Consider the following 11,229-nt stretch of genomic DNA (forward strand, 5'->3'; position numbering starts at 1 on the left):
TTGGTCATAAAAAAGTCGCAAATGAAAAACTATGGCCTTTCAGTGACCAATAGTGGTGGCCACAAGTTGACATATTTGTTGTAATGGTGCCGCACGATGCTACGACGGGTGTGGCGGTGCTACGAGGTCGACGGAGCTGCAACGATGTCGCACGATGCTACGACGACTGGTGTGGTGGTGCTATGAGGTTGACGAAGCTGCAACGGTGTCGCATGATGCTACGACTGGTGCAGGAAATGGTGGCTAGCAAACTTATCTTTTTTATAAAATTGATGAGCTGAATGTCCAGGTAATGCTTTGTCTATAACTAATTTGGCTGCTAGATTTTTTGAAGTTGTTAGACTGTAGTTTGATTGTTATATATTAGGTAATGCTTTGTCTATAACTAATTTGGCTGCTAGATTTTTTGAAGTTGTTAGACTGTAGTTTGAGGGTTATATATTAGGTAATGCTTTGTCTATAACTAATTTGGTTGCTAGATTTATTGAAGTTGTTAGACCGTATTTTGATGGTTGTATATTAGAGCTAAAGAACAATATGTACTGAACAATAAAAAACAATATGTACTTTTTTCTCTTACGAGAGCTTCTCTAAGCTTTTCTAGTATGTTATCCTAGTTTATTCCTATTAGCTCGCAGCCAATGCAGTGTGTGAACAAGTATCGAATGTTTTGTTTAGGCTTTGGTTATTATGTGATTTTTTTATTCAGAAAACTACACCGTGGGCGTTCATCTTCAAGTGATTATCCATCTAACGTGCTTGTTGCAACCACTTTGGTGAGTTTCTCCACCCCATGTATTGAGGCCCTCCTTAAGTGTGGATGCAATTAATGTATACAATCCCTTTTCACACTTTGGATTTTCCTTAAACACGGGTCATGCATGTTGATTGCTGAAGTAGATTACTTTAGTATTGCAAGTGTTTTCACCTACATGTGACATCTGAACTAGCAGTTTTGTAGTACAATCTCTCTTTTAAAGCTTTGAAATTTCCATTGCAGCCATCAAGTCTGTTTACCCTATGATTCAACTTCTAGATATTTCTCATGATAATCGTAATCCAATTAATTATGTTGTTCATGACCATGTCCTGCTAGTGCGGCACAGTTTGATTCGCTCCTGGTTTAGTGTCTTGCTTACGTGCTTGATTGAGTTAAGTGTACAATAAAGAAAGGGGGGCTCAATGAGAGGGGCGATTTGGAGCCCGGGCTCAGCTGAGCCCGATATCACGCTCGTCCATATCTGGCTCGGGATGCAAGCAATTCCAGCTGGCCTGCCAATCGCGCGTCGCGGTAAATCGAGCATACAAGGAAATACGATAAGTCACAGTGGCGTACGGCTCGGGCCGCGGTTGAGCGTTAGACGAACGGCGGTAGCGCGCGGACTGGGCCGTGGACTAGGACGTCACCTTTTCTGTCTGGGCCTCGGATTAGATAATGGGTCCAGTTTGGAAGCTGACGACTGAGCCGTTTGTCGGTCCGGTAGGCACCACCCAGCCCCTCCGCCCGACCACCTGTGAGTAAAAAGAAAAAAAATGGGTTTCCCCCATCTCCCTTGTCTCGCTCATTCTGGAACCCTCTCGCCGCCGCCCACGATAGAGAGAGAGAGAGTTGAGCAGCGGGAGAGACGAGCTCGACCGCGCCGCCCTGTGCGCAGTCGCCGAAGAATCTTCAGATGTACACTGCGGGCATGGAGTTCCTACTGGATGCAGTTGACAGGTTAGGATCAAAACAAATCTATGGTTTCCCCTTGTATGATTTCCCTGCCGCAAGCAACGATCTTAAAAAACCATCTCTTTTTCCTTGATATGTGCACTGGTTCTCACACAGGTTCCCAATAAGAGAGGAATTCGCCAACAACCTTGGGCAGCCGGATCCCGTTCCACTGCATTTCCTGCTGGAGAATGGTGGGAGGAGGGGAAATGTGGATGGTGCAGATTCAGACGGTGGATCTGCTTTGGCTGAGAATGTTGGGGGAGATGGAGATGGTGCTGCGGTAGTAGGGTCTCGCCGTAAACATGCTGCTTCTCCGACGAGGTCAGCACAGTCAAGTGACAGGGTGAATCCGGAGGCGCCTGGCTGGACAAAACGGTATGATATAGTATTATTTATTTCTAGTTTGCGTTTTTGTAAATAGCTAATACCCATGGTATTAATTACGGTTTTGCAAGAGGATATCACAGATGGAAAAATGGATTTCGTGATAGGTCCCTAGAAATTTTATTTCGTATGTTGAAAAATACAGTGGTGATTGTGATTGTGAGTTTAGTTCTGAAGAATGAATCAACTTGCAAAATGCAGGCTTCGCCTTGGCAGTGCGACACCGGACAGGGTCCCATGCCCATCCCGGATGAGTGCACTCGAGCTTTTGATGCGCAAGTATCCAGAGTAGCCTGACAAAAGTGTCGTGCGACCAGAGCTAGGCCTTAGCTTCGACTCTTTTAGCGAGGCATACGATTTCTACAATCTGTATTCGTGGGAGGTCGGATTTGGAATAAGATACGGCAAGAGCCTTCTAAATGCTGAAAGAACGAAGTGCATGCAAGAAATCGTATGTGGTTCCCGGTAAGGCAGTAGAACTTATTTCTGAAGCCATGTTGTTTGTACAAGCATTAGCATCAGCATGAACTGACTTGAAATACTTTACTCTCTCATGATGGTATTGCAGGAGAAACCAGAGGTTGAGAACAGTAGGTCATGTAGATGCGAATGCCCGGCGCTGATCAGACTTCTACGTGCATCGGATAACAGCTGGTACATTACAGAACACCGCGAGAGCCACAACCACTCGATGTCGCTGACAATGGGAGAGAAGGTGCACTGGCCGTCACACAAACATATCGATGTGTACACGAAGGACTTGATTAGGCAGCTGAGGAAAAATAATGTGAATCTGGGAAAGGTCTATAGTATAATTGGCAGCTTCTTTGTCTCAGTTGAGAAGGTGCCCTTCATGAAAAGGACTCTGAGGAATATATGTGGCAAAATTAGCCGTGAGCAGGCCGATGATGATGTGCGGAAGATACTGGAAGTGTTTGCTGACATCTGTTCGAGCGACCCTGGCTTCACGTACGTGGTGTTGGCAGACAAGTCCAGCAAGGTGAAAAATCTGATGTGGGCTAATGGGAGCAGCCGAATGCAGTATAAGTTCTTTGGTGATGTGGTCACATTCGACACAACCTACAGGACAAACCTGTATGACATGCCATTTGGTCTATTCATGGGAGTTGACAATCACTATCAAAGTATAATATTTGGCGGGGGTATTGATGCGGGATGAGCAAGAAGAAAGCTTTGAGTGGGTGTTTGCTGAATTTATACGTCTGATGGGCGGGCCTGCACCAACGACCATATTGACAGGTCAGTATGTATAGCCCAATGTATTTCCAGCATAAAGTTTATAATTACTAGTACTAAAAATAGTAAGACGTGCCATTTTAATTGCAGAGCAATGCAGAGCCATGGAATTGGCGATAAGGAAGACATATCCAGGGACTGTACAAAGGTGGTGCAAATGGCATATCCTAAAAAAGGCGAAAGAAACACTGGGTCCGCTTTACCGAAAAAGGCTTGCGCCCCGCTTTATATATAAAGCAACAACCCACAAGCATCCAGTACAACCACACGCTACGCCACCGCAACACACGCACACACACAGGACGGGATACAAAGGCGCTGAGTGCAGCAACACTACTCCTAGCACTACCGCCCCGAAGATATTAAGCTACATATGACGAACCATGCGCTCCAAGGCGGCGCCTTCAGGAAGGAAACAACGCCGGAGCGCCGCCACCGCCCGATCCAAGGATCAAAGTTTCCCCCGGAGCCGCATGATGGGCAATGAGAGCCGCGACGACGCCTTCAAGAAGGGAGCGATCTTCGCCGCCGCCGGTCCGTCCGAAGATAGAGCAAGTTTTCACCTCGGCCAACATTCACCGCCACCGAACGCCACACCCCGGCTACCACGCCGCCCACACGGCCATGATGAGCGGGCAGCACCAAGGCGCGGGCTTTTTCCAAGAGCACCGCGCCACCACCACCACCACCAGGGCCGCCGCCCCAGCATCCAAGACCTCAACACCACCTCACCCGTGACCCAGCGCACCCTAACGAAAGAGATGAGCGGAAAGGTCCCACCTTTCGCGCCCCTGGGCAACCCCCAGCGTCGAGACCCAATAGGTCGGCCAGAACTGGCATCCACCGACCCATCCTGCTACCCCAAGCGCGAGATGAACTCGGTCCTGCAGCATCGTGCGCGAGACGAGCTCGGTCCTGCTGCCTCGTGCGCGAGACGAGGTCGGTCCTGCTGCATCATGCGCGAGACGAGCTCTGTCCGGCGGCATCGGGCGCGAGACGAGCGGTGGATCACATCTGGGAAAGGACCAGCCCTTTGATGGGAGTAGCGCCCGGGTGACGAGGAGATGGGGTGAAGGACGAGACGGCCCGGACGCAGACAAACCGACGCCGGAGGAGCCGGCCGTTGCCGCGGACAGATCCATCGAGTCACCGTGAAGCCGCCACGACACCGGTAGGCCACCGAGACCTACCCATGTCGCCGCCCACGGCCGGAGCAGCAGCCACGCCCGGCCGCTGCCCTACCCGCGTCGCCCGGCGGGCTCCAAGCGCCGGAGCCGCCGGGCACGCACCACCGGAGCCAGGCGCCACCGGCCGGCCCCCAAAGCCAGATCCGGACGGATCCGGCCCGAGACTGGTCGCGCGCCACCTCCCGAGATGGGAGCACCGCAGCCGCCCCGCAACGCGCAACCCGAGGATCGCCGGAGCACCGCCACAGCAGGCCACCCCGCCACCCCACGAGACTGCCGCCGCACCGCTGGATTCCGCGAGCGACCAGCACCGTCGCTCAAAGGGGCCGCCCCGCGCCGGCGCCCTCAAGCGGACGGGGAAGGAGGGCCCGCCCACCGCCTCGCCCGCTGGGCTATGCCCGACGAAGCGCGCCGACGACGGCGGGGGGAGGGGAGCGAGACGGGGCCGAGGGCCGCGGCCACAGGGGGCCCCCCGGGCGCGCGCGGGCGCGCCGCGGGAGGGGAGGGGAGGAGAGGGGGAAGGGGAGAGGGGGAGGGGAGCGGGGCGGGCCGGGAGGCGCGCGCCCGGCGGCCGGCGCCGGCGGGGGAGCGGGGTCGCCAGCGGCGGCGGGGGTGGGAACCCTAGGGAGGGGAGTCGGGCCGGGGGCAATGCCTGGTGGAGGACTGGGTCCGCTTTACACGAAGAAGAGCGATTTCCAGGGAGCGCTTTACACGAAGAAGAGCGATTTCCAGGGAGAATTCCACAAGGTTGTGAACCACATGTTTAACTGAAGAAGAGTTAGAAGCAGCTTGGGGGCAGCTGCTGGATAAGTATAACCTCAGGAGTCACGCATACATGACTCAGATTTATGAAACTAGGAGAAAATGGGCGAATCCTTACTTCAGGGGTGTGTTTTGTGCAAAAATGACAAGCACACAGTGGAGTGAAAGCGCAAACCACATGTTGAAAAGCCCAATGCATGTTTTTGTGAGGCAGTACATGCGGTTGCAGTTCGACCGCGAACATGACGAGAGCTATGAAGAGAAGAGGACCATGATTGTGAGTGTTTTTTTTTGTCTAGAATGATAATTTCTTTATGCTGCAATGGAACATGTCAGTTGCAATACTTACCAGCAAAAAATAATTCATTTGATTTGGTTATGTCCTCCTTTTGGCAAATTACAGGGTGGTGTTGTGAGACGTACGAACCTTGCCATAGAATGTCATGCCAGCAGAATATATACTAGGAGTATGTTTGAGGAATTTGGGCGCCTTCTAGTTGAAGGAACAGCCTACAATGTAACTGAAGTTGAGAGGCTATGGAAGTACAAGACCACTCACAACAATGCAGAAAAAAGGGAGAAGTGGAGCAGAGTTGAGTATGAGGTTACCATAAACGAAGACAAGTCAATATTTACATGTGAATGTGGCCAATTCGAGCACACTGGGATGTTGTGCTGCCACGCGTTGAGGGTGAGCCACTGTCGCTTTGGTTATTCCTGTGGGTACGGAAATGAAATTACGTGTGTAACGAATACTAACGCTTTGTCTGCTTGCACAGGTGATGGAGATCCTGCATCTTGAGGAGATACCCCAGCATCACATTGTTAAGGGATGGACAAGAGACGCAAGGGATATATTGCCGGAGCATTTGGTCCAGTACCAAAAAAGACAACTCAGTTAACTTATCATTCACATGTAGGCATGCAACACTGTACTTGAAAGCCAGGGAAGTCGTGCGGATGGGCGATGCAAGTGCTGCATGTTATGAGCATATGCATGCAGGCCTGGAAGCTCTCCTGGTGAGTGGGGCACCGTTGGCAGCTAGTAGGGATGGTCTGGCATTTGAGGATAGATTCGTCGAAAGAGCTGAAGCAAGGATCAATGGGAATATGGAAAATGCGGCTGCTATGAGTGTCGCACGGCAATGTCATAGTGCTGGGCATTCTGGTAGTGTCAACGGCCTCCACGGCCTCGAAGGCCCCAACAGGCAAAGAGGCGCAGGGAGGCCGACAAACAGCAGAGACAAAGCCCCGTACCAAGGGTTAAGCAAGCGAACCAAGTTCTGCATCATTTGTCGTCGCGGACGGCATGCCTGGAGAGGGGTGACGCGCCAAAGAAGCCAAGGAAGCCAGGAAAATGCAAGAACTGCGGAATAGAAGGTCATCGACGAAACACCTGCAAGCGACCACTTGGTTTAGCAGAGCAGTGATCTTTTATTTTTTTTCATTTCCAAATATGAAGCAAGGTATTCCCGCGCTGTGTTTTGCAAAATCATTTCTCTGGGGTTTGGGCCACACTTCCAGGGGGTGTGCATGTTTCTCTTGTGCTAAATTGATGCCCTGAACACCATTTCATATGGGTACTGTAGTGAGATGACATCAATGTGTGTACTCTGATGAACAAGTGTACTAAACCTGATGTAATAAATTAGTTGGCTACATGGAGTTTCAGCGTATATGATGTCTTTTTTGCTTACGTGATGTTCTTTGTATTTTTATTTTGACTAGTAAATTTTGGGAAGATTTGAAACTGCGATTTTATCATACGACTGAAACACTTTGGTTATCATGGATGTGTACTGCATTCTAGCGGCAGCTCTGACCATGTTATGCTAGGACACATGTCCTCCATGCATCAAAGATCGAACCAGGTAGGTTTTGGGCGGCACTCTCGTTTCAAAATTCAAAGAAAGCGAGAATCAGAGTTAATGCATAATGTGTTGTGGCTGTCAGCAACTACAATATAAGAGAGTGTGGCTAGACCGCTGTGCGTGCCTCCCCTCTCCCCCCTCTTCCTTTGTTCAAAAATGTTTGAAAAAGCGACGACAACCACGGATGGCGCGATCGTCTGTTCGCTCGCCGGCGAGCGGCACAACTTGCAGCGCTGCACGGCTCAAGACTGAGACTGTGATTTCTTTCAGAATGTGAATGAGCTTGGTGGGCGGTTGGGGGGTGTGGGTTGGCATTTATGGCAGGTGGGCTGGACGCCTGGATAGACGACCCGCACGGCTCGTGAAGTCGTGATGACCCAGAAAACCAGCCGAGCCATCCGTCGCAAATCTGTCCGGCGACGGCGGGTGGACGCTCCGTCGCAATGAATGCTTCGCTGCACCTTTCCAGGAAAAAGCATATACGGGCGAGAAATACATCGGGAAGCACTAATCTTCACGCCAACCATCGGTGCTGATTTCGAGATCAGCTGAGCTCGGGCTCAGAAACGGATTTTCGGGGCTCAATCTGTTATTTAGATATGTGTTACATCTGTGCTTCTCTAAAATAAATGAAATTTAGTGTTGAGTTGAACCATACTACTTGGTGAGAAATGGTAAGCATCTGCTCTATGGAACACCATGTTTTTCTTTATTGAATTGGCTATCATACGCTTGGTCCTCCTTGACAAATAACAACTTGTGTTCAACTTGTTTATTTCAGATTTTGATTTCTAATAGTTATTCTTGTATGGAAAATGTTACACCACATGTAAAACCTTGTAGGTGAACATTTAAAACACTGCCCAGCAAATGAAGGGTGGAAACAGTACTAACCAGGATGCCACTATTCAATGGGATCCGAATGACGCCTAGAATCCTGAAAGGTGGGTTATTATGCTTTGTTTGGCTATTAAGTCGTACCTGCATGATCAAATATATAGACATGGTATAGTTATCCCTGCAGGATCATGCTTGTTTAGCAATAATACATTCTAGGGCAAACAAAAACATGAGATTATACTGATATTATGCATGTACATTCATAAAGGGGAACTTGTGTCTTTGGCCAATTTTTTTTCTCTTTCAACGAAATTTATCAGGTAATTTGGTTATCCTTCAAAAAAGTTCCTTGACATTCACTTGCTATTAATGTTGCTCCTCCTCCTATGTAGACCATGGGCAATATATATAAATTATGGCATATATGTCATTCCTGGCCATTTGTTGTTAATATCATGGCATACTAATCTCAGGTGTTAATCTGAAACTACCACAGTAATTGGTACGGCCGGTATGTCTGAAAGTTCATCCAAGAAATAAATAAAGAGAAAATTGGGTTACATTAAACAGGACACTCTAATATACTTTCCTACAGTCTTCTAATTACTACTGTCCAAGTGCTGAGGTTGCATTCCTTGCATAATGTTCCCCTTACTCCTTGAGTAAAAGGGTTCTGTATATGAAGAACTGACAAAGTTTCTGCAGTCGCTCTACTGGTATTCCTATATTTTTCCCATCTGTACAAAAAAACAAAAGCAGTAAATATATTCCTACCTCTTCCATGTAAGGGGCACTTAGACAAAAAAGGAGATGGTTTTGGACATGAAGGTATAAAAATATATAGTGCATCATCAAGCAATGGAGGAAGCTATAAGATCTGAATATCAACAAAAAATGCAGAACTTAATTAGCTCCTAGAGCATATACTTAAATGGGCATAGATCATGCAGGTTCATAACATGGAAATGCTCTTAGAAAGGTGGTTTACATGGATGTTGTCCTCTATTTATCTAACCAAAAGTATGGCGAATGTTACTACAATGTAGTAGTTACACTGTCGTTCACTTATAGTAGGATAGTAAGTGATTATTTTTCGCTGTCATTTTTGTGTATATTTATTTCTTTCTAAAAAATAGGGTACAATCTGGAATATTAGTATATTGGTTCCATCCTACTTGCTGTAAATGCTTGATTTTGATGGATTTTGTTCATGGCTTTGATTATACAGTCTGGAATTTTACCCTTTTGGGACAAATTCAACAGAGTATACAATCCAATACTAATGATTTCAATTATCATGGTGTATTCAGGTCAAATCTAAATACTAGTCTGCGTCCGCCTACCTTGGCAGGGATACCAGGTTAATCTACTTTGGTGTTGTAGCCTCTTTTCTTCTTACTCTTATTTTTTAGGAGCTAAGATGATACTTTCGGGCATTCAGAAAGAGTCACATCTATAATTAGCTCCCTACCAGGTAGCTATATCCAGTGTGAAATACTAGAAAACTGTACATCTACTGAAAGAGTCACAGTTATATTTATTTAGCTTCCAGCTCATTTTATCCACTATCTATAAAGTTGTATGTTTATTTTTTTGGAAACAAGTGTTGGAATATTGGCAAGTACCTATGTACAGTAACTTAAGTATATCCCCAGCACACTCTGTGATCAGCAATCATACAGAGTAAATGATGCATTTCCTTTCAAATGAATAGACAAAAGGTGGACAGAGGGCTTATATGCCACATCCATGGCTACTGCTGGATGTTGATTGGCGGTCTTCACGACCAGAAATGCTAGTTTTGTAGATTAGGTAAGTGTATTCTTCTTTCTGCTATTGCTTGTGCACAGTGCACATGTGAATTCTGACCGCATTCAATTTCATAAATTAATTGAGCATTCTAATGAGACATGTTTAACTTTTGTAGCAAGCAAACATAAGGACTCGACTCACGGTGACCCATGAAGTTAGCGATCCGCGTCAACCGAATGTTTTACTTTTCATTTTGTACAACTGATGTCTCATACTTGCAATCTTGTAGTTGTCCTTTGTTGAACCTGATGTATGCTGTATTCGTGGTTATGTTTAGAACAGAATGATGTGTAGGTATGTGACCATTAGAGAATGGAATAAAAAATGTTTGGTGCACCTGATGTATGATGTCTTCGTGATTATGCTTAGAACACATGAACTATATGTATGTGACAATCAGTACCATATATATGCTAGTTAAAGTTGTGATTGGACAAACAAAATGTAAATGAGTTTTTGGTCGCAAAAGAAAACACTGTCTGATTGTTGGTTGGCAAAACAAACCCTGCCTGACTGTCGGTTGGGAAAGGCTAAAACCAGGCCCAACAGAATGTTGGTCGGGAAAGAATTCCCATCCGATAGTTGGTTGGGGAAGGCCCACGGCTACCCCAATGGGTTGTTGGTCAGGAAAGGCCCATGGCAAGCCCAACATATTGTTGGTCAGGAAAGATTCGCCATACCCATCAAGCAGTCGGTCGGGAAAGATATGTCGATCGGGAAAAGGGTTTCCCGTCTGGACTTTCCACAACAGACACGATCAGTCGGCAATAGTGTTTCCCGATCGACTATTTGTTGGCAGAAGTTGTTTTCTCGACCAAGTAGGTTGTTGCGAATGTAGTGTTGTGGTGTAGTATGTTAGGGTTTCTGGCACTAGCTATGTCATAGGAACTCGGTGGCGCCGAGTAGAAAGAATCGGTGAGGCCGAGTTTGACTTTGAGTTTTGGACTTATTTGGATATGAGAAAGTGTCTGAGGGTTTTAGAAGAAATATCACTAAGCACTTGAGCAAGTAATCCATTAAGCGACACCTCATCCCCTTTTAATAGTATTGACTTTTCTATGGACTCAATGTGATCTTGGATCACTAAAATATAAATGAAGAGTCTTGAGCTTTTGCCAACATGTGTCCTTAGCATTTTGAGGGGTCAACATTCTTAGCCCATGACATGTCATTCACTGAACTTTCTGAAATATCAAACTTGAAAGGATATTAGTTCAATGAGCTATATGGTGGTGCAACTTGAATAAGGCTATGGAAGAAGAGTATATGGCCCTTCAGAAAAACAAGGCATGGCATCTAGTTCCCCCACGACAAGGTAAAATTTTGATTGATTGTAAGTGGGTTTTCATAATTAAAAGAAAATCTTATGGAACTATAGATCGCTACAAAGCTAGGCTTATTG

General features: G+C 46.9%; 2 protein-coding genes across 3 annotated transcripts; both read left to right on the top strand.

Moving 5' to 3' along the window:
- Positions 1-1,526: 1,526 nt before the first annotated feature.
- On the top strand, positions 1,527-5,027 carry LOC123072269 (uncharacterized). 2 transcript variants are annotated; one of them, XR_006434976.1, is made up of 5 exons: positions 1,527-1,717; positions 1,829-2,089; positions 2,300-2,563; positions 2,667-3,358; positions 3,446-5,027. XR_006434976.1 is itself a non-coding variant. In XM_044495839.1 (3 exons), the coding sequence occupies exons 1-3, from the start codon at positions 1,674-1,676 to the stop codon at positions 2,388-2,390; spliced, it is 396 nt and encodes a 131-aa protein (XP_044351774.1). In that variant the 5' UTR covers positions 1,527-1,673; the 3' UTR covers positions 2,391-2,564. The 2 variants fall into 2 exon arrangements, 1 of the variants encoding a protein (XP_044351774.1); XM_044495839.1 differs by lacking the exons at positions 2,667-3,358; positions 3,446-5,027 and having other exon boundaries at positions 2,300-2,564.
- A 56-nt stretch (positions 5,028-5,083) lies between these two features.
- Positions 5,084-6,980, top strand: LOC123072268 (protein FAR-RED ELONGATED HYPOCOTYL 3). The gene is made up of 3 exons (XM_044495838.1): positions 5,084-5,581; positions 5,708-5,995; positions 6,084-6,980. The coding sequence occupies exons 1-3, from the start codon at positions 5,378-5,380 to the stop codon at positions 6,204-6,206; spliced, it is 615 nt and encodes a 204-aa protein (XP_044351773.1). The 5' UTR covers positions 5,084-5,377; the 3' UTR covers positions 6,207-6,980.
- The last annotated feature ends 4,249 nt before the right edge of the window (positions 6,981-11,229 follow it).

This window comes from Triticum aestivum, chromosome 3B (genome assembly GCF_018294505.1).
Source record: "Triticum aestivum cultivar Chinese Spring chromosome 3B, IWGSC CS RefSeq v2.1, whole genome shotgun sequence".
Taxonomy (NCBI): Eukaryota; Viridiplantae; Streptophyta; class Magnoliopsida; order Poales; family Poaceae; genus Triticum; species Triticum aestivum.

What these genes read in the sequence shown, in the direction of transcription:
- LOC123072269 (XM_044495839.1), top strand. Translation starts at nt 1,674, where the DNA reads ATGTACACTGCGGGCATGGAGTTCCTACTGGATGCAGTTGACAG. An exon ending in CTACTGGATGCAGTTGACAG is followed by an intron (nt 1,718 to 1,828) that starts GTTAGGATCAAA and finishes GTTCTCACACAG; the next exon opens with GTTCCCAATAAGAGAGGAAT. An exon ending in GCGCCTGGCTGGACAAAACG is followed by an intron (nt 2,090 to 2,299) that starts GTATGATATAGT and finishes TGCAAAATGCAG; the next exon opens with GCTTCGCCTTGGCAGTGCGA.
- LOC123072268 (XM_044495838.1), top strand. Translation starts at nt 5,378, where the DNA reads ATGACTCAGATTTATGAAACTAGGAGAAAATGGGCGAATCCTTACTTC. An exon ending in AAGAGAAGAGGACCATGATT is followed by an intron (nt 5,582 to 5,707) that starts GTGAGTGTTTTT and finishes GGCAAATTACAG; the next exon opens with GGTGGTGTTGTGAGACGTAC. An exon ending in TGTGCTGCCACGCGTTGAGG is followed by an intron (nt 5,996 to 6,083) that starts GTGAGCCACTGT and finishes CTGCTTGCACAG; the next exon opens with GTGATGGAGATCCTGCATCT.